At 44.5% G+C, this 20,512-nt stretch overlaps 2 protein-coding genes across 2 annotated transcripts; one reads left to right on the top strand and one right to left on the bottom strand.

Moving 5' to 3' along the window:
* The first annotated feature begins 2,534 nt into the window (after positions 1–2,534).
* On the top strand, positions 2,535–8,638 carry C1QBP (complement C1q binding protein). Its single transcript, XM_066578890.1, has 6 exons — positions 2,535–2,814; positions 3,583–3,733; positions 5,364–5,451; positions 5,556–5,651; positions 6,814–6,939; positions 8,064–8,638. The coding sequence occupies exons 1-6, from the start codon at positions 2,607–2,609 to the stop codon at positions 8,208–8,210; spliced, it is 816 nt and encodes a 271-aa protein (XP_066434987.1). The 5' UTR covers positions 2,535–2,606; the 3' UTR covers positions 8,211–8,638.
* A 5,045-nt stretch (positions 8,639–13,683) lies between these two features.
* RPAIN (RPA interacting protein) lies at positions 13,684–20,292 on the bottom strand. The gene is made up of 7 exons (XM_066578886.1): positions 20,153–20,292; positions 19,894–20,082; positions 16,659–16,728; positions 15,370–15,478; positions 15,236–15,299; positions 14,420–14,560; positions 13,684–13,805 (listed from the first exon to the last, which is right to left on the bottom strand). The coding sequence occupies exons 1-7, from the start codon at positions 20,273–20,275 to the stop codon at positions 13,776–13,778; spliced, it is 726 nt and encodes a 241-aa protein (XP_066434983.1). The 5' UTR covers positions 20,276–20,292; the 3' UTR covers positions 13,684–13,775.
* Between the last annotated feature and the right edge of the window lie 220 nt (positions 20,293–20,512).

Raw genomic sequence — 20,512 nt, 5'->3', positions numbered from 1 at the left:
CACTAGCATCTAGGGGGTACTGGTGCATTATGTCTCCACTGGGACTAAGGGTAGAGATATGGGTTGGCCGGTTTGACATGCATGGATAGGCAGGTGACGCCCACAGGTGCTGACTGGCCGCGCTGCTCTAAATGTATTGGCTCCCAGGTGCTGATTGGTTGCGCTGCTGTGTCTTTACTCTGGTCTGCCCTGCTGCTGTTAGTGTTTGTGCCTCCTGTCTTCCCTGGCGACGCTGCTGCTGTGAGTGTGCCATCTGTGCTGCCAACCCCAGTCTCAGTGTTACCGCTAGCCCTACCATCTGCTTTGGCTGTGCTCCCGGACTCAATGTGACTCTGGCAGCCGGCGCACTCCCAGCTTCCGTCACTGTCGTCCTCTCCGATGCCCTCCCATCTCCGCTCCCGGCCCCAATGTCACAGTCCCTGACAGCCTCCTTTCTCCGCTGCCAGCCCGACTGTAACAGTGCCTGGCTCGCTGCCATTTGTCCGCTCACGGGACAACGGTCAGGCTCCCCATCAGACTCCCATCTGTGTTTCCAGATCCACTGTCACTGTTGTCACCCACCCTGTGATAGATGGATGCAGTCCAAAAGCCACAGCTTCGGACTGGTGGTCGGAGCACCGGCTTCACAGCACCCGAAGTAGAACACAGCAGCAGCAGCCAAACCACATCTTGGTGCGTAATGTGGGCATTCCATCACTGATTCAGGCCAACCCATATCTCCACCCCCAGTACCGGTGGAGACATAGTGCACCAGTACCCATCTAGGGTGTGGTAGGAGTAAAGGAGAGGTGTGAGACATGGCATCCCTATCAACAAGGGTAACCTCATGTGTAAGGCAGAAGTCCTAACGGTAAAAAATAGGTCATGCTGCAATTTTTTTTACGTGCATAAATTACACTTATGAAAAACATGTCTGAATATGTAAAAAATACACGTGCAATACAGCCCGCAAATACACCCATGTAAATGATCCCTTATAAATGGCCCTTTGAAGGCAACCATAAGGCTGCATTCCCACGAACGTATATTGGCTCGGTTTTCACGCCGAGCCGATATACGTCGTCCTCATGTGCAGGGGGGGAGGATGGAAGAGCCAGGAGCAGGAACTGAGCTCCCGCCCCATCTGCACTATTTGCAATGGGGAGAGGCTGGACGGGGGCGGGGTTAATTCTTAGAACTTAGCCCCGCCCCCTTTCATTGCAAATAGTGCAGAGGGGTGGAGAGGAGGCAGAGAGGGGGCGGGAGCTCAGTTCCTGCTCCTGGCTCTTCCACCCCCCCCCCCTGCACACGAGGACGACGTATATCGGCTCAGCGTGAAAACCGAGCCAATATACGCTCGTGGGAATGCAGCCTAATGCTGATGTGGCCCTCAGTGAAAAATGAGTTGGACACGCCTGCCTTAAAGGGGTTGTCCCGCGGCAGCAAGTGGGTCTATACACTTCTGTATGGCCATATTAATGCACTTTGTAATGTACATTGTGCATTAATTATGAGCCATACAGAAGTTATAAAAAGTTTTTTTACTTACCTGCTCCGTTGCTGGCGTCCTCGTTCCCATGGAGCCGACTAATTTTCGCCCTCCGATGGCCAAATTAGCCGCGCTTGCGCAGTCCGGGTCTTCTGCAGTCTTCTATGGAGCCGCTCGTGCAGAATGCAGCTCCGTGTAGCTCCGCCCCGTCACGTGCCGATTCCAGCCAATCAGGAGGCTGGAATCGGCAATGGACCGCACAGAAGAGCTGCGGTCCACGGAGACAGAGGATCCCGGCGGCCATCTTCAGCGGTAAGTATTGAAGTCACCGGAGCGCGGGGATTAAGGTAAGCGCTCCGGTAAGCTTTCTTTACCTTCCTGCATCGGGGTTGTCTCGCGCCAACCGGGGGGGGGTTGAAAAAAAAAAAAACCCGTTTCGGCGCGGGACAACCCCTTTAAGTTAAAGGGGGAAACAAGTGTTAGACTCCAAAACTTTACTAAGTAAACAGTTCATAGTGAAAAACGTATACTTTTAAAATAAAAAACAACGAACACAAATGTGTGGACACGTATGGCTGATTGACGCAGTACGGGTATGCTAAAACAGCGTATATTGCTTCATGTATGTTAAAATATATACGATACACATACACGAGGTGACGAGCCCCTCACTTATACCCTCTGGGGGACCCTGCTGCATCACTGCAGCTGAAATCAGAAGGCCGAACTACAATTCTTCATTCTACAGGAAATAACATGGAAGCAGAAGCCTCCCTTCATACATGAGAGGATGCCGAACATAGCAGGCCACGTGCCCTAATGGCAGCGCCCTCTCCTGCACACTCGTCAGTCACTATGTATGGAGTCTTTAGCTTATAACGTCAGCACACCCCGCGCCATCTGCTCGGACAGCCTGGAGCGCCAGCATTAGCGCACCGCAGACACTACAACACCTCCTCACAGAAGCAGACTGTTTCCCGCCTCTTACTCCCCTGGTCACATGACCATAAGCGAGATTTCCCCCTCACCTCCCATTGGCTCTTCGTCACTTCCGCTGTTGCTGGGCTTCCTTCTCCGGAGGTGAAAGTTCAGGCGTGTCACAGTGTCCTCGTCTTCCACACGTGGGTCGGGCTGCACCATGTTCGCCTCTCTGTCGCGCTCCCTGCTTTCTGCTGCAGGCAGAGTATTGGTCGCTCGGCCGCTGCCATTGCTGAGCAGTCAGGGTCCCGTCCGAGCGCTCAGCCGATCACTATGGCTGCACGGCGGCGCTCTCAGACCGACCTTCCTGAACCCGCACAGGGGGTTCCCGGCTGTGTCATGTGCCTGCGGGGGGCTGCACACTGAAGGTGAGGGCCGCATGCATCTGACTGTAAGCCTGTAGAAGTTAATCACATGTCTGAACAGTTAAACTTTTGTTACTTTTTTTGCCTTAAAGGGATATACTGTTTGCAAGCTGTCTTCATAAGTAGTCTATGGCTGGGACCCTGACTGATCTGGTGCCCGCTGTCAGCACCGCTATACCCGGGTACAGAGTGGAAGCTGCTGAAACCCCAGTGGTGATTGGCACTTGTAACTGCTGGCTGAGGCCTCATTAAAGTCCATAGGCGTTGCACTTAGTTACATCCACCACCCACTACACAGGGGTCAGGGCAGCAAGTTCCACTCCATCACCTGTGTATTGTGGCCATCTAAGCAGCTGATTGGTCGGGATCCCAGCCGATCAGCTAGTGATGGCCCGTCCTGAGGACAGGTCATCAATTGTATTTCCCTGTAAACCCCCATGTGATAATGCTGACTTATGGGAATTGTGAAGTCTGTAGTGCTGCAATGTCTGCTTAATGTCAGCATACAGAGATGTTCTACTACATGTGATGCGATATTATTTGGGGGAGGTCTGTTTTGATGGATTGCTTTGGCTTTGCTACCCGATTGATGTGATGAGATTAGTTCATTCCTCCAGTCCAACTACCACCCGGCAATGTGGAGGGACTGGCTGACACCTCATGCGTCATAGGAGTAAAATAGTTGGTCTTAAAAAAGAGGTGGCAAGGGGGCGCCGAGGGCACATGAATGTATCCTTATTAAATATGAGCACATGGTTACTTTCTCTGCAGGTGACAAAGCATTTGCAGAGTTTCTAAATGATGAAATCAAAGAAGAAAAGAAGATCCAGAAACACAAGAACCTCCCTAAGATGTCTGGAGGGTGGGAGCTGGAAGTGATTGGCACAGAAGCTAAACTGACCAGAAAAGTCTCTGGAGAGAAGTGAGTGCGGCCGGAGCTACAGTACAGTACCGTTAATACATGAAATTCGAGTACACAAGATAATCAGATGTTTGAGGGTAACCAGATCCCTAATATATGGTCTCAGGTTTTACTGATATGATACATGTTGGACTTCTGTCTAAGTTATTTCCCTTTAGATGAGCGGCATCCGAGGCACCTGGCTGCCAATGATCTCCCATTTCCCAGCCTTTGGTGAAGATGGTCTTTTGTATTTGTGACTAGCTTTAGGATGCAATCCCACACTATATAAACCACAAGCGGCCTAAACCCTTCGACAGTGAAGGAAACAGATTGCATCATTTGTACCGCAGTAGCGGCCTGGTTTGCTACTACAGGCACAGCTCTTGTTGAATTCAATATGAGCAGCACCTGTACTAACAACATGGCCTCCTGCATTACAGATGATGTAATTTGCTTCCTGCTACAGATAACCGTACCGGGAATCAGCTGATTGTGAAGGTGGACATCTTGAGTGATAACCCTCATGGATCATCTATTGATGATCTATCCTGATCATCACTAAAGGAAGGGGGGGGGGGGGGTCTGAAGTCCCAAAAAACTCATTAAAGTGTGAATGCTCTTGCGCAATGGCCTCCTGCTGATCATTTACTAACGACCCATCATTAGGACAGGTCCTCCATAGGTAAAAGTCTCCTACAGCGCCTTTAATATAAAAGCCAGCAGATGTGGGGAAGAAGTTGTAAATAAGTTCAACTTTTTTTTGTTATATCTATCTTCTTTTGTCTTATAAAACTTCAAAGCTGTAATGTCCACAATCCCAGCTGCCATTGGGGTTGTCGCCCAATTCTTCCATAGAAGTAGCTTCTTAGGCAGATAAGCCATCCAGAAAAGCTTACTGGATGGCAATACTTAAGTGGTGTAACTAGATTACTAGCAAAAATGGCTCCATTGTGGACCCTTGCTGACCGAACAGAACTATTGTGGGGCGCTATTCCAAGATATAACACTTTGTGGTACAATTAATGGCAGGTACGGTCCTTTGCATGAGTCCTTTGTTTCAAATGAATTTGTGGGGTGCGTCCGACCTTGAAATAAAAATGCTATTACCCATGCCGACACCGGGGGGGGGCAGAGCTCTGATCGTCTTCACCATGATGTATAACCTTGGAAATAAACACTTTTGATTTTGTGACTTATAAAACAGCCATACAGAAAAGTTGTAATTAAACTCTGAAAGAGGTAAAGAGTTTTTTTTTTTTGTTTTTTTTTATAAATTTGGTTAGGTTTCATTTGTACATGTCCATGTGAAGCAGTCCTTTAATGGGAGATGCTGACATACCATGTAATAAGCTTTTTTACAACAAAGTGCAGCCTGCTGTCATGTGCGCTGCACTTGAGTACTGTATAGAACTTGTAGCCATCATATACCTTCTTTGTACATGCTATATGGTCCTCTGAAAACTTCACCAGCAGGTTCTTTGCAGATCAGTAGCTTTAGTAATTGAAAGGGACGTGTCAGTATGAAAGTAACAAGAAATATAAAAGGGAATTTAGAAATCCATGGTATGAATATACCTTTTTGTGGGTTTTTTGTTTTTCCTTTGAAGAATTCAAAGGCATTAATAAACGTTCATGTTTTGTCTTCAAGGATCACTGTCACATTCAATACAAACAACAGCATTCCACCATCCTACGACGAAGAACCACAAGAGGGAGAGAAGGGAGACAACGAGGAGGTATAATACTACAGTGTTGTGGCCGTACTTCCCAGCTTTAGAACCCTAAGCAAAGTCCTTGGAGTATTAATGTGACCCTCTCTTATTTCTTCTTCCTCCTTCAGCCTGATCTTGTTTCCACACCTAACTTTGTTGTAGAAGTTACAAAACTAGAAAACCACCAGACCTTGGTGCTGGATTGTCACTACCCTGAAGAGGAGGTAATGTGCTGTTTGAGTGCATAAATGCTAGTTGAAGGGCAAATGCATACAAAAAAAATCACAGAAAAGGCCATGGGTAGGTACAAACGCCGCTTCCCCGCAGTACTTTTGTAGCAGGAAGTGTGGCCTTTTTAAGTGACTTTTGTATGAATTTGATCCAGTTTGAGTGATTATTTGTATGTATTGTTGGTGTAGAGACTTGCCAGATGTGAGGGCAGCTTGTGAGCTTGTGTATCTTGGTCAAAATATCAACTAATACCTCATTTATCTGCAGAAGCAGTTTGACCCTGAGGTGCTGGGAGAGCCCGTGCTTTGTGTGGCACCCTAAGAATGTGTCAGATTACCCCCCCCCCCCCCCCCCCCCCCCCCCGCCTTCCCCGATCTAATAGTATGGGCATCACAGGCTGTAAGCCTGCGTAGTTCACTACATGTACCTGTGTGACTGGCACCCTATGCAGGTTCTTTACAGCGGTGTGCAAAAAAAATTTGCATCCCTTGCTCCTTTCGGTTTTTGGTAATGAAAACTGTAAGTAAGCAGCATAAAAACTCAGTGAATTGTTGTAAATAGAATTTATTTTTTTCATTTAACTTAAAAAAACAAAAACTCAGAGGTTTTATGCTGCTTCTTTGTTTTTAGTACCAAAAACCGAATTGAGCATGTGTTCCACTTATTTTTTTGCACCTTTCTGTATGTGGAAGCACCTTATAAAGCAGACCCCTCCCTCCTAATGTATAGTAGGTGTGTGAATGGCTGTTCGTCAGTATATTGCACCTGAGCTACCTCACACATAGCATTTTGCCTTTCTGCATGCTACTGGGAACTGTTGTTCATAACTGCCCATGTATCTTTGCTTTGGTAATTATGACCCTTTCAGTGATTTTTCGTAATACATTTGGCACATCTATCTGCCTGTGCATAAAGTATGAAGCCAATACTGGCTTTGATTTCAACTATAATTTATGCTAGATTCTGGCTTAACTTTTCACCTTCTTTGATAGAACTGCAGGGCCAAGCTATAACTGTGTATTAAAAAAAAAATTAAAGGGCTGCAGCTTGTTTAAAAAAAAGTCAGATTTGTCAGAATTTAGATAACTTTTTATGTTAAGTTTACATTTTAAAACTGTATTTTTGTTTTTCTTCTTGACATGCCTTTTAATAAAGGTTGCACATGGTGAAGAAGATGAGGAAAGTGACATCTTCACTATTCGAGAAGTTAGCTTCCAGACAACTGGAGATACAGACTGGAAGGAGAACAGCTATACACTGAGCACAGATTCCCTTGACTGGGTTGGTACAGCATCATTTTTAACAATTATTTTTACAGCTTCATTGACATCAGTAGGTTTAGTGCCGTTTCTTGACCAGGATACTGATTTGAACTATGTACTGAAAGCAAATCAATATCTGTGGCTGTAGACACTAAAGTGCTATCTATGGCTGTAGCTGCTTGGTGCCGAAAACTTGCATAGATCCTGCGCTTCAAATCAGATTACAAACCGCAGATAATCACTGTTACACAACCGTACAAACATATGCTAAAGGCCACCTTCTTTTAAAGAGTACCCTCCCCACACTGATAACTCTCAGAATATATTGATGGAATCCATACACAAGTTCAAACACTGACAGATCAGATTATAGCTGCAGCTCCAAGTCTATGGAGAGTGGAGAGACAGACAAAACGCTCTCACCCCAGTCTGTTTCACATCTGTACTGCTATATCATGTCCTCCATGCAACTGTTGCTTTTGAGGGTGTGGTGACATCATAGCAGTTAGTCTCTACCCCCTCTGGAGTGAAGTTAAGAAAAAACTGACAGATTATAGGGGTTATTCGATTTGATTGATTTTTTTTTTTTTTTAATTTAAACAGGCTCTGTGTGTATAAAAATAAGAGACAAGCCTGTATTCTTCTCTGCTGGCTGCTCAGTGCATTTAGTGCCACCACTATGGGTTTCCCCTCTGACTTATTGTTTACAGGCTGCAGCAGCCTGTATATGGAATGTGACCGGCTACTGCAGAGTATTGCTGGGCTCTATGTGTACAGGATGTCAGACTGCTACAGCCTGTAAACAATACATCGGAGGGGAGACTCGGGGAGTATAGGCTAACTCCTTTAAGCTAACAAAATGGAAAATTGCTAGAAAATGCAGGACAAGTCAATTAAATGACCACAAATACTGTACCTTATATACACATGGCAGCTTATTCCGAAAAATCATCCGAAAGTTTAGGTGTGCTTTAACTTTATCAGCATATTGCTAATGCGTAAATGAACATTCATGCTTGTTCTTTAGTGCAATAGACGTATTGAAATATAAAGTCTACACTTTTTTTTTTTTTTTTTCCCCTACTTATTTAGTGTTGTGCGGAAAATGAAATCTATAACAGTAGGTTTTCTATTTCTTTCCAGGCTTTGTACGATCATCTGATGGATTTCATGGCTGACCGTGGAATAGACAACACTTTTGCTGATGAGCTTGTAGAACTCAGCACTGCTTTGGAACATCAAGAATATATCAGTTTCCTTGAAAATCTTAAAGTCTTTGTTAAATGTTAAGTGCAGTGTGATTAGCTTATCTTCACTTATGTTACAAACACCAAATTGTACAGTCTCTATGCCATCCCCATAATAGCATCTTAATTTTGTGTTTGTCGATGTGATCAAGAACTGTATAATGCTTCTGGCTACATTTCCATTCATTTGAGAGGTACAAGTACCATTCAGAATTCTCTATTAAAATAGTTTCATTTTGTAAATGGGCTTCACACTAAAGACTTCTGTAAATTTTAGCCAGTTGGTCTGTAAGGGCAGACGGAACATAAACATTTTTGGAAGTAGAGAGGATAAGATCAGTGAGATTACTCCCATGTATGACCAGTGTATTAAAGTGTTAACTCTACTTTATTCTAGCAAATTTCTCTTTAGTAGTACCTCCTTTCAACTTTGTTTTCTACAAACCCAATTTAAAAAAAAAAATTACCATATTCTGCTGACTTTGCCTTTTTTTTTTTTAATTAAACTGCTTATTTTGGAAAGGGGGACTGCACAATAAAATCATTGTTGCAATACTTGAAGATGGGTAATTGCAGTTGATATAGACAGCATATAAAATGGTTTCAGAACTAGCTAGACTACTAGACTTGTAATTATTGACCTAAAAGGTAGCATATTTTCATATTTCCAAAAAAAAAAAAAAAATCACATTCGTTTGAATTGGAAAGGGTTAGTAGCAAGCAGATATCTGCAAGGCCCAATCAGATAAGTGGGAAAATCATGGAAACTTCAACATCTGTATTTGAATACACCCTAAACTTCTTAACCCTTTAGGGACCACATTTTTTGGTTTTTAAATTTTTTTCCACACACTAACAGCCCCCCCCCCCCCCCCTTTAAAAAAAAAGATCGTAACACTTATTTATCCATCGACATTGCTGTATCAGGGCTTGTTTTGCGGGCTGAGTTGTAATTTTCAATGGTGCTATTTAATGTATAGTATGTACTGAAACTTTTTTAAAAATTCCAAGTGGAGAGAAATGGGAAAGAAATGAAATTACGCCATCTTTCAGTGCATCTTGTTTCTTTTGCGCACAAACTGCAACAAAAATGACATAACTTTATTCTATGGATCAGTATGATACCAAACTTATATAGTCTTTTTCGCTGTTCTACTTTTTCAGTTATTTTATTTTCTGCTGCCATCTTCTGCGTGCAATAGCTTTTTCTACTTTTTTCCATCAACATAGTTGTGCAAGGGCTCTTCTTTTTGCCAGACGTCCTGTAGTTTGCTTTGGTTCCATTTTGAAGTACATATGACTGATTGTTTTTCATTGCATTTTTTTTTTCTTTGAGATAGGATGACCCAAAAAAATGCATTTGTCTTTTTTTTCTGACTACGTTCGTGTCGGGTAAATAATGTGTTACTTTTGATTGGACTTTTACAAGCACATTGATGCCAAATATGTATTTTTTTTAATTTATTTAGATTACTATAAACATGGCAAAAGGGTTTTCTTTTAAACTTTCACTTGTTTTAATTAGTGAAACTTAATTGATCTTTTTAGTCCTAAGAGGGGACAAGAGTTTGTGATGCTTTGATTGCTCCTGCAGTATGATGTAATGCCATAGCATTATATCATACTGCTATCAAGCCACCCCACGGGGATGGTTTGATAAGCATTCTGCCAGGACAGCCCTGGGGCCTTTCAGAAAGCCCCTGGCTACCATGACACTCGCACCGCTCCCTGCAATCTCATCACAGGGGACTTAAATGCTGCTGTCAGAACTGACAGCAGCATTTAAAGGGTTAACTCTGATGAGCTGTTACTGCCGAGTGTCAGCTGTAATAAACAGCCAACCCCTGCACTGTATGGAGATTGCCATGATTTAGCTTCATACATAGCCTGTCGATACAGGCCATCAAAAGATGTATTGGCTGTCACTAAGGAGTTAAAGAACCTCTTGCCGTTAAAACTAAACTCATTGGCCAGCAGCGAATGAAATATCAATTACTTCTAATGACCGTGCTTCTCATAAGCTCATGTACATCTGCAGTTAGGTTCCAAAATTATCCCACTTTGTATGCAAATGATAGGAGTCCTCTGCCTGGGAGGAGTTATGCTGACTCAAGCTCTGCTAACCATGCCCCTTTCTCTTGATAGTTTCTGGGGTGTGTTATTAGGGGACAAAGTGACGCTCTGTCTAGTGTTGGCACCAAGTAAGCACAAAGTGCTAATTACTCTGACCAGCAATGTGCCTCCTACAGACACTGAATTCATTCTTGGCTTAGTGCTGTAGAAGACAGGCCTGCCTCCTGAGCAAAGCTATCTACATCAAGCAAAGTGGCTTATGAGCAAAACCCCTTCAAGTGGGAAGGATCATTGCCTGGACAGAGCTGAACCCACACCATCTAGCTGCTGTGCATATTCCAGCTTCATGCAACATTGTAGCTGACCAACTAAGGCCTCATGCACAGGTTTCTGCAGCAGATGGCCTGCGAGGCATTGTGTAAGTGAATTTTAAATGCTTGCAGGAGATCAGGGATGTATAGCAAATTATCCATGCAGGGGGAAAAAAAAAATTTTGCAAGCTCAATTGTGCCTTCCACACCTCCCTGTCTGGTCTCCAAGTAGCCTGAGACATAGCTGCCTACAAATCTGGCATGAAATTGCAGACCAAAACCATCCACAGAGACCAATTAAGCCCATCTATGCTAAACTGCAGCATGCTGCAATTTAGTTTCCACTTGTGGAATCTGCAAGTGTGGAGCTGAGAGTGCTCCATGCTTTCCTATGGGTGACTTGAACAGCAGATCCCATGTGCATGAGGCCTAAGTTGAAGTCTAACCAGGTTCAGAGGGGGAGAAGAATGTCATGTCCAAAGTACATATCCTGGAACACCATGGAAGATGACCTCAAAGCTCTCTTACCTGAGTCCCCACCCATAACCTTTTTATTGAGGTGGCAACATCCAGGATAGACTGAATAAGTCATCTGAATCAATGTATCTCTGATCATAGCTTGGCAACCCCAGAATGTTTGGCACAATCCCTTGTTAAAACTATGCTGCATGCACCTTCACTAGTGCATCAACCAGGATTATATTTAAGAACAGAAAATTTAATTGCTGCACTGCCAATGATTTGGCGAATGTGAGAAGATAAAAAAAAGGAGGCTGGAGCAAGATCCAGTGAGAGGTGAAATAGTGCATTTCAAATGGAGGTGCTGCCAACCAGATTACACTCCACCAAAAGGTGAGTGAGTATAGAAAAAAAAAATGGGGAAAAATACTGGTGTGAAGGCATAACGCCAAGCTACTAGAGGATTAAGGTCCAATATGTGATAGTGAAAACACTATTTGAAAAAAATAAAAACCTGCGATTGAAAATACATTTCAGGGACAACATGGTAACATAGTATGTTAGGCTGACCTAGATGGACATGGTCTTCATTCACCATTTCCACGCTCTAGTTGATCGAGGAAGGCAAAAAACCAAGAGGCAGAAGCCAATTAGCCCATGTGGGGGAAAATTCCTTTCTGACTCCATAATGGCAATCAGAATAATCCCTGGATCAACTTTGATAGTCAGGGAGGGACTAAGACCCAGAACTACAAATCCACTGATTCCCTAATGTCTATATCCTGTAAATATCCTTCCGCTCAAGAAAGACATCTAGTCCCCTCTTAAACTCCTCTATGGATTTTGCCATCACCATGTCCTCAGGCAGAGAGTTCCAGTCTCACTGCTCTTACAGTAAAGAACCCCCTTTCTTCTAGGCATAGCAGATGTCCTCTTGTTACTGACGTAGTCCTCAGTATAAACAGATCATGGGAGAGATCCTTGTATCGTCCCCTCATGTATTTATGCATAGTTATTTGCTCACCCCTTAACCATCTTTTTTCCCTCAGGGTGAATAATCCTAATAGTGATAGCCTCTCTGGGTATTCCAGTCCTTCCATTTATTAGTTTAGTAGCCCTTCTTTGGATCCCCTCAAGGACTGCAACATCCTTCCTGAGCACCGGTGTCCAGAACTGTACATAGTATTCCATGTGGAGCCTCGCGAGTGCATTATATAGTGGAAGAATAATGTTCTCATCCTTTGCCCCTATACCCCTTTTAATACACCCCAAGACTTTATTTGCTTTTGCAGCAGCTGACTAGCATTGGTTACTCCAGTTAAGTCTACAATCTACTAGTACCCCAGCTCTTTTTCCATATCACTTTTCCCTAGCTGTAGCCCTAGCTTACCTGTCCAGCAGCTTCTTTCTGCACTTTGACAACATGCTGCAATTACTTCTCTGAGTAAATAGCAGACAATTTCTGCTTGTGGCGATGACATTGCAATTTGCCATAGCATGCTATGGGGCAGTATTTGCTGTGGAGTCCAGAGGCAGATGCCCACCATGGACTCTAATGCAAATCTGCCTGTGTGCGCAGGAGGCCTATCAGATCAGCAGTTGCATTCATCAACAGAAAGCCTTTATGGCAGTAATAGATTTGGCCACTTCTTACCTTCATAATCCAAATTCATCACTAGCAGCTCATGAGCCTCCCATTTGACCTTGCTCTACAGAGTTCTCATAAGATTGCAGCAATTCCTACAGCTAGATTCAGGCTGAAAGGGATCTTTGTAATTCCATATCTTGATTACTGGCTGATAAAGCTCTACCAATTCATCCTCAGGTCACCCTCATCATCGATGACACTCCAAGACATTACTCTGTATGCCTTCGTGTGAGAGTAACAGACATAGGTCAGACTTGATCATTTGTGGAAATTGCGAGTGACTGTGGATGCAAGAGTTTTTCCACACGGATGTATGCTATGCACAGCATATTGTCCATGTGGAAGATCTCTCCTCTCCAGCTGTCATTCCAGCTTTTCCACTGCTGATACACAATGTTAATTGCACATGGGTGGCAGAACACTCATCCATTGACTTCAAAGGGAGCCAGGTGTGAGGAATCTGCACAGAGCATGCTATGATTTTTAATTATTCACGGAAACCGCAATTCCTATCTGCATGTCTGAGTGATGCTGCAAAAGATCATGCCTTTCAATGGCTGTGTAATGTCCACACAGGTGCCAATTGTGGAATACACAAGTCAAATCTGCCAGTGTGAGCCTAGCCTTAACGTTATGGAGTAGTGCCCACAGAGAACTATGTACTGAGCAGTAATTGGACTATACATGAGCCCTTCATTTATGTATACAGGGTTGACAAGTAGGAAATTTTTTTTAAAGAGAAATTTGCATGCTGCACACTTTAAAAATCCACCAGATGCGAATGTGGTTTTTGAATGAAGACCACATTAGTATACTATTTGATTGCACTGGTTAAAACACAAAGTATCAAAACTTGTCTTTATAGGAGATCTGCTTGTAAGAAGCCAGAAGGCACTAAACTAATAGCCTACAACTTTCTTGTGTATTGTGAAGGGTGGGTGAGGGAACTAGGGCTTCTACACACCACAGAACAGGTAGCAAGTTCTTCTAAGCATGCAAAAAAAGTCAAACTAAAAAGCAAAAAGAAAACTTTAGTTTAGTTTATTGACAAATATAAAAATATACAAGTTTATACAACAAAAGCAAACAATTTCAGCCAGTCCAGAAGAAAATCTTTTCAGACTATTATTGCAACAGCATCACACCCCTAAATGGAAACAGAAGATACATTACATTACTGCTTTAAGTAAAATGAATTCGGCAAAAGTTATCAAAGCCATGTATTGTACCCAGGCCTACATTTATTTGCCACATGACCAGGGATGATTATCCCCTGAAAGTAAACAATGGATGCATTTAATGAACGACTTGGAGATTGTGAACAGCAAGGCAAAAGAAGCCTTGTTGATGTCAGTTCGTCCATCCCCCCCCCCCCCCCATACTGTTTCTGCAATTTATAACCAAGTCAGTTTCACATCTGCATGGGAACCTCACAGATCTGGCTCAAAATACCAGAGGAGGAAGAATTGCTATATGCAGCTCTTTTTCTTATGTCTAAAGGTCAGGTGGAAACTAGATGGACCCCATTATAGTCAATAGGGTCTGTCCGATGCAGTTTGGTTCTGTCCAGAGACTGAGATGTTTGCCTGCAGGGATTCCCCTTTCTTGCTGCCTGAACTGAGCAGGCAAGTGAAATCCCAAGTGCAGGTGTGAAACCACCCTTATCCCAATAACTAGAGAAACATTTAATTTTGTGAAACTGAATTCTCCTGCAAGTTTGAATTTGTACTCAGTTTATATAAGCAGTAAAAAGTTACTTACAGAACAACTCATGAACATGCTGGACATGCCTTCTGCTCCAAAGCCAACTGAGAATACTGGTTGTTCATTGCAAAAGCCAGCATGTGCCAATAGGTTTTCTTCTAGTAATGCTTTTAACTTTTCAGTGTTCATGTTTTGAGACTGAAATCATAAAGAAAAATCAATAGGTACATCTAGCGTCATTAAATCCCCCACCACATACACTGAGATAAAATGTTGCAATACTTTAGCTTTGAGGTAATTGTGCATTCAGATTGCACATTTGTAGTCTGAGATTCCCTGAAACTGCTTGGTGTGGGACAAAACAAGGGTCATGTGACTCTGGAAAAGCAGTACTGTTTAGTTTTGTGAAAAGTCAAGGATTAAGGCCAGTTGCTGTCTACATCTGGCCATAAAGGGGTGTTTCCCATATTGGCTTCTCTAAGAAATTTGGGAACTGTTGCCATGGTTACTGGACACCTGTCTGGAGCAAACAAAGAAATAAGCGCTTTTTCTGTAGAGCTCATTGAAATAAGTGGGAGCAATGCAGTTTCTGTAGCTCCTATTCACTTTTACTGAGGGCTACCAAAACTGTTTGGCTGACACACTCTGCTGTTTTGCCCAATAGGTTGTCGGAACAGAACACCATTTTCCCCAATCTTGGCTATGAAAAGCAGAGATGGGAATACCCTTACATCCTAGCTATAATCGACCAGTCCCAAGATTCTACTGACATGCTAGAGAAAGAAAGTGACCAGGAAAAAAAATAAGTTAAAGAGCCACCATGCATATCTGCAAAGATGCCTACAACGTTAAAGAAAAAAAATAGCAACTTACTTTACAGTTGATGTACACGCCACACTGACACAAGATAAAACAGCTCATTACTGTTAGATTATTCCTGCAAGACAAATAGTTAATTTATGAAATGAGACAACATCTATGCCTTCCCCAGAAGTATATTCACTCACCTATTACAAACAGGACATACTACACTTTCATTATTCAAGCCAACTACAGAATCCAGGCAGTTATTTTCAAACTGAGTGACATTTTCAGTTTCTTCAACCATTGCTTGTTCTGCAAGGAAAGAAAGCCTATTAAAGATTCAATTCAGAATAAAACCTGTTAAGATACAGAGGGAAACTATGTGTATATATGTGTGTACGTGTGCACAAACTGTGGCTGTTGAGAATCAAATAGGTGTCTAAAGTTCAAAAGACATCTTCTGACCAACACTGGGGGTCTGCAAGCTTATACCTCTCAAGACTAGAGCAAGAAGGCATTAGTGTATCTTGACGCCACTGCAAGCTAGGGATTTGACAGGAGGAACGCCCCGATAGGGCCAAGGGTGTAAGGTGCTGGTAGAACACTGGAAGAAATGTCAGCGTTACCTGCAGCCTTTGTCTCAGGGTAACATTTGTGATGGGGCTTACATTTACAAATGCTGTCATGTTACCACTGTAACATAGCAGCATTACCATCTACCAATATAAGCCTCATCACAAATGTTACCCGCATCCTAAGGTCCCCCGCTCACAGCTGCCAGACTCACTGCTTCGGCAGTGCTGCGTGCATTGTCACCTCCATCTCTGCCCCCCCCCCCACCCCCCGTTCAAGCTGCCGGCAACAGTCTTTGGCTGGGTTCACACGGGGCGGATTCTCGACTGAAATCCTGTGGTTTGGCCGCAGCAGAAACCCGCGAGATTTCCGCCGGGAAAACCGCCGCGCAAAAACCCACGACAGCTTTGAAGCGGCACGGCCACTTGCTCTTCTGCTGCGGCCGGCGCTCCCATAGAGGAGAGCGCGGCAGCAGCGGGAAAAAAAAAAAAAAGAATGGACATGCCGCGGTCGGCAAAGCCGCGCCGCAGCTGCAGTTTCTGCCGGATTAACCGCAGCGGATTGGCCATCCGGTGTGGACGAGATTTCTGAGAAATCTCGTCCACTTGGCTGGTTATCCCCAAGATTAGCGGCTGCAGGCGGACTTGCCGTTGCGAAATTCCGCACGGAATTTCCACGGCAAATCCACCCTGTGTGAACCCAGCCTTTGTGTTCCGCTGCCATGAGTGTCAGGTCGGTGGAGAACACTCCCCTGCTGACATGCCACCGTCACTGCTTGCTCTCCGCCACCAACGGCAGTGACTGATCCGTGCCAGGCGCTCCCCCAATTACAGCTGGCTGGCTCCTTGCTTCTGCTCCCCATTCCCAGCAAAGGTGCATCTGCTGGGGTTCGGGGGGAAAAGTCCAGAGATAGATTTACCTTCCAAGAGAAGCTCCTGTTTGATTTCTTCTAGAGTAACCAGATCAGGGTCATATGATATACCAAATGCCTAACAGAAAAAATGAAATGGGAAGTATAGGTTATTATGTAACAGCTTCATGAAGCAGTATAACTTGTCAAGTATTTCAATCAGAATCTGCTATAGGCTGGCTGCACATGACTTATTTCTTGTTGTGTGCAGGCGGCCTTCTGTACTGTGGATGGTCCATCCGGTGAGCCATTGGACATGCGCAGAACAGATTCTCCCACACTGTCTCAAGGCAACCACACACAAATAGAACATGCTGTAGTTTTCCGAGCAGAAAAAAATAAATAAAACCCCCTGCAGTTGATTTCCACTCGTGTACAAGGAAAAGCGCTTTCCCATAGCATGGTATGGACAGTATTTGCTGTGGAACCAGGGCGGACGCCTGAAGAGCTATAGGAATTTTACCATGATTTCAAGCAGAATTTCTGAATGCGCATCGTAGCCTTTGACAGTTTTGTAAGGCACCCATCATTTTAATGCGTTAAAAAGCATGAAATTAGAGCAGAAAGCGCTTGGAGAAAAAAGTTGCATTTGTGTAAATTTTGAGCATCAGCGATGTTTTTTCTTCTGAAAAATCATGCATTGCTGCCACCTGCGATTGCTACATAAATATCAATAGAAATTTCTAGTGTTAACGCAGCGCATGAAAATTACAAGTTTGTGCGTTGTGATAAAAAGTAGGCTCTAGAGAGACATGGGCTAGAGGAGCCAGGAGACCAGTTTTTTCTCCTCATGCCACATCACATGAGGGGGGAGGAAGAAAAAACAAAACACCCACACATTTTCAACATTGGGGTCTCAGTTGGTCCAATTAAAGTCAACGACTCCATCTGGGGTTCTGTTTTAAAATACTTTTCAGTAACTCAATCAGAAGTTGTTTTTCCAAAAGAATGTACTCAGATGATGGCCAAACTTATCCAAGAAAGGTGACCAGGCCCCTCAAGTGCTTTTCAAATTTGTCATCACCACATCTGCATAGTATCACTGCTCTTACAGTAAAGAACCCCCTTCTATGTTGATGTAGAAACCGTCTTTCCTCTAGATGAAGATGCTGCTTGTTAGGGTGGCTTCACAGGCTTATGTGTTTGTGCACGCCTCAGTGAGCAAGGCTTTTTTGCGCACATATTGGTGTATTTTGCTGCACTAGCAGGGCATGTTCATTTGCAGACACCCCCCCATTTTAAATGGCTATTTAGCATAGCAAGTTCCAGATGTGTGTTCCACGAAATTGTGTATCCCGTCGCGCACCTCCTATAGACTATGAACGTTGGTGCACAAATGTGCGCAGAAGAGCATGACTTTGCACGAGCAAAAAAAGTAGTGAGAACAAACCCACTGAAATAAATGAGTACTACTCTCTGCATATTACAAATGCACATGCAGATATGCCTGTGTGAAGAAGCCCTTACAGTCACAGTCCTTAGTATAAACAGATCATAGGCGAGATCTCTGTACCATCTCCTGATAGTTATGCAAAGTTATTAGGTCACCCCCTCAACCTACTTTCTAAACTAAACATCTCTGGGCATTGTAGTCCACCCATTCCATTTATTACTTTAGTAGCCTGCCTTTGTACCCACTCAAGCGCTAATATGTCCTTCTTGTCGGCAAGTTCTGATTGGCTGAGACAGTCAATGAAGGGCTGTGATTGGGCATCGAGCGCGCCGACAACCAATCACAGCACTATTGCTGGAGGCGTGGTTCTCAAACCTGGCCTACGACAATAGACTTGGGAGTGCAGGGGAAGCCCGTATCAGCGGCAGAGACCAGCGGCCGCGACCCGGACTGCAGCGGCTAGGTAAGTATTGCTTTTCTTTTCAGCATCCTTGGCTGCGTTTTCAGCTGAGCTGAAAACACAGCCAAAACGCTGGCATAAACCGGGCGGAATCTGTAGTAAACGCTGCGTTTCTGCAAACGCCCTGTGTGAGGGAGGCCTATCATTTGCCACTTTTCTGCTCAAGCCAACTTATCCAGATCCATCCGCAACAGCATTCTGTTCTGTTACTTTACAGTTTGTCATCTGCAAATATTGATATTTAACTGCACAATCCTAGCAGAAAGAACAGGGCCCCTGTGGTACTTCAATATTAACAGTGAGCCAATCAGTATGAACCCTCAATAACCCACCTCTGCTTGCTATAAAAATAAAAAAAATAAAAAAAAACACAAGTTTGCTTTCTATAGCCCTGCCCTTTAACACTCCTGCTTTGCTTACAGAGCAGCATAAGGCCAGCTGCACATGACCAGTTCAGATTCTGGATCGCACTGCAAAATCTGACCCTATACCCGGCCGGTGACCCCACATACCTGTCTTATCTGTGTATGGCCCACATGGAATCCGCAACCTGTCTGCAATGTTAAAGGGGTTGTCCCGCAGCAGCAAGTGGGTCTATACACTTCTGTATGGCCATATTAATGCACTTTGTAATGTACATTGTGCATTAATTATGAGCCATACAGAAGTTATAAGAAGTTTTTCACTTACCTGCTCCGTTGCTGGCGTCCTCGTTTCCATGGAGGCCGTCTAATTTTCGGCGTCTAATGGCCAAATGAGACGCGCTTGCGCAGTCCGGGTCTTCTGTTCTCAATGGGGCTCCGTGTAGCTCCGCCCCGTCACGTGCCGATTCCAGCCAATCAGGAGGCTGGAATCGGCAATGGACCGCACAGAAGCCCTGCGGTCCACTGAGGTAGAAGATCCCGGCGGCCATCTTCAGCAGGTAAGTAAGAAGTCACCGGAGCGCATGGATTCAGGTAAGCGCTGTGCGGTCTTTTTTAACCCCTGCATCGGAGTTGTCTCGCACCGAACGGGGGGGGGGGGGGGGTTGAAAAAAAAAACAAAAAACGTTTCGGCGCGGGACAACCCCTTTAATTATGAACAGGCCAGACAGCTTCCATTGACTTTAATGGAAGCCATCTGTACTAAAATAGAACATGATGTAATTTTTTTTCCTCCACAAGCGCACGATCAGTTGATTTCGGCTCATTTGCAGGAAACAGTGCTTTTCCAGAGCACGCTATGAAAGTTATTTCCTGCAGAACCTGGAGGCAGACACCCACACCAGGTTACACAATGCAAAAAGGCTGAGTGCACAAAAGAATAACACAACACCATGTAGCACCAAGTCAGTGCACACCTGCAGGCTCTGCACTCTCACCACCCTATCCACCCCATGGCAGGCCACCTACCTGTGAGAAGGACTCATTCTGCCATAGTGATGGAAGCCTGCTGCTGGGCATCTGCATAGCTCGCCATTCCTCCTCCATAACCTCCTGCACTAGGAAGGAGCCTCCAGCACCTGCAGGGACCCGGTCATCAACCTGCCGAAACCTGTCCAGCAGGCTGGAGCGCTTACTCTTCAGTCTCTCCACACATCTCTAGGACACAAGGCAGGAGGTTAGAGCGCTGGACACACAGCACGGAGCCGCTAGCAGCCGCACCGCTTACCTTCCTATACGTCTCCTTCCATGGAGGGGTCGTTCCCTTGTAGAGGGCTCGATGCTTCATAGCCGCCTCCATCCTTTCACTTCCTCGTCCGGCCAGCAGCTCCCAGATTAAATACCCGCCCATGTGATGACTGCGGCGGTCACCCCGCAATGCATGCCGGGACTTGTAGTTCCCTGCAGTACTCATCGTCATACAGCCTGTATAAAAAGGGAGAATTACCTTGCATATTACAAATAGATAAAACTAAATAGGATCTCCCTGTCCACAGAGAGCCAGTATGGTAACACTGCGCCATGGCTGAGAACAGGAGTTGCTGGCTGGCGAAGACCAGCTTACACTTGTGTTGCAGTACAGTTGGCT

This window comes from Eleutherodactylus coqui, chromosome 1 (genome assembly GCF_035609145.1).
Source record: "Eleutherodactylus coqui strain aEleCoq1 chromosome 1, aEleCoq1.hap1, whole genome shotgun sequence".
Taxonomy (NCBI): domain Eukaryota; kingdom Metazoa; phylum Chordata; class Amphibia; order Anura; family Eleutherodactylidae; genus Eleutherodactylus; species Eleutherodactylus coqui.
This window is presented reverse-complemented; position numbering and strand designations above follow the sequence as displayed.

Coding starts and splice junctions, on each gene's coding strand:
- C1QBP (XM_066578890.1), top strand. CDS start 2,607: ATGTTCGCCTCTCTGTCGCGCTCCCTGCTTTCTGCTGCAGGCAGAGTA. Junction 3,734..5,363: donor AGAAAAGTCTCTGGAGAGAA/GTGAGTGCGGCC, acceptor TTTGTCTTCAAG/GATCACTGTCACATTCAATA. Junction 5,452..5,555: donor AGAAGGGAGACAACGAGGAG/GTATAATACTAC, acceptor TTCCTCCTTCAG/CCTGATCTTGTTTCCACACC.
- RPAIN (XM_066578886.1), bottom strand. CDS start 20,275: ATGGGCGGGTATTTAATCTGGGAGCTGCTGGCCGGACGAGGAAGTGAA. Junction 14,561..15,235: donor GCGTGTACATCAACTGTAAA/GTAAGTTGCTAT, acceptor TTATGATTTCAG/TCTCAAAACATGAACACTGA. Junction 13,806..14,419: donor GCATGTTCATGAGTTGTTCT/GTAAGTAACTTT, acceptor GTTTCCATTTAG/GGGTGTGATGCTGTTGCAAT.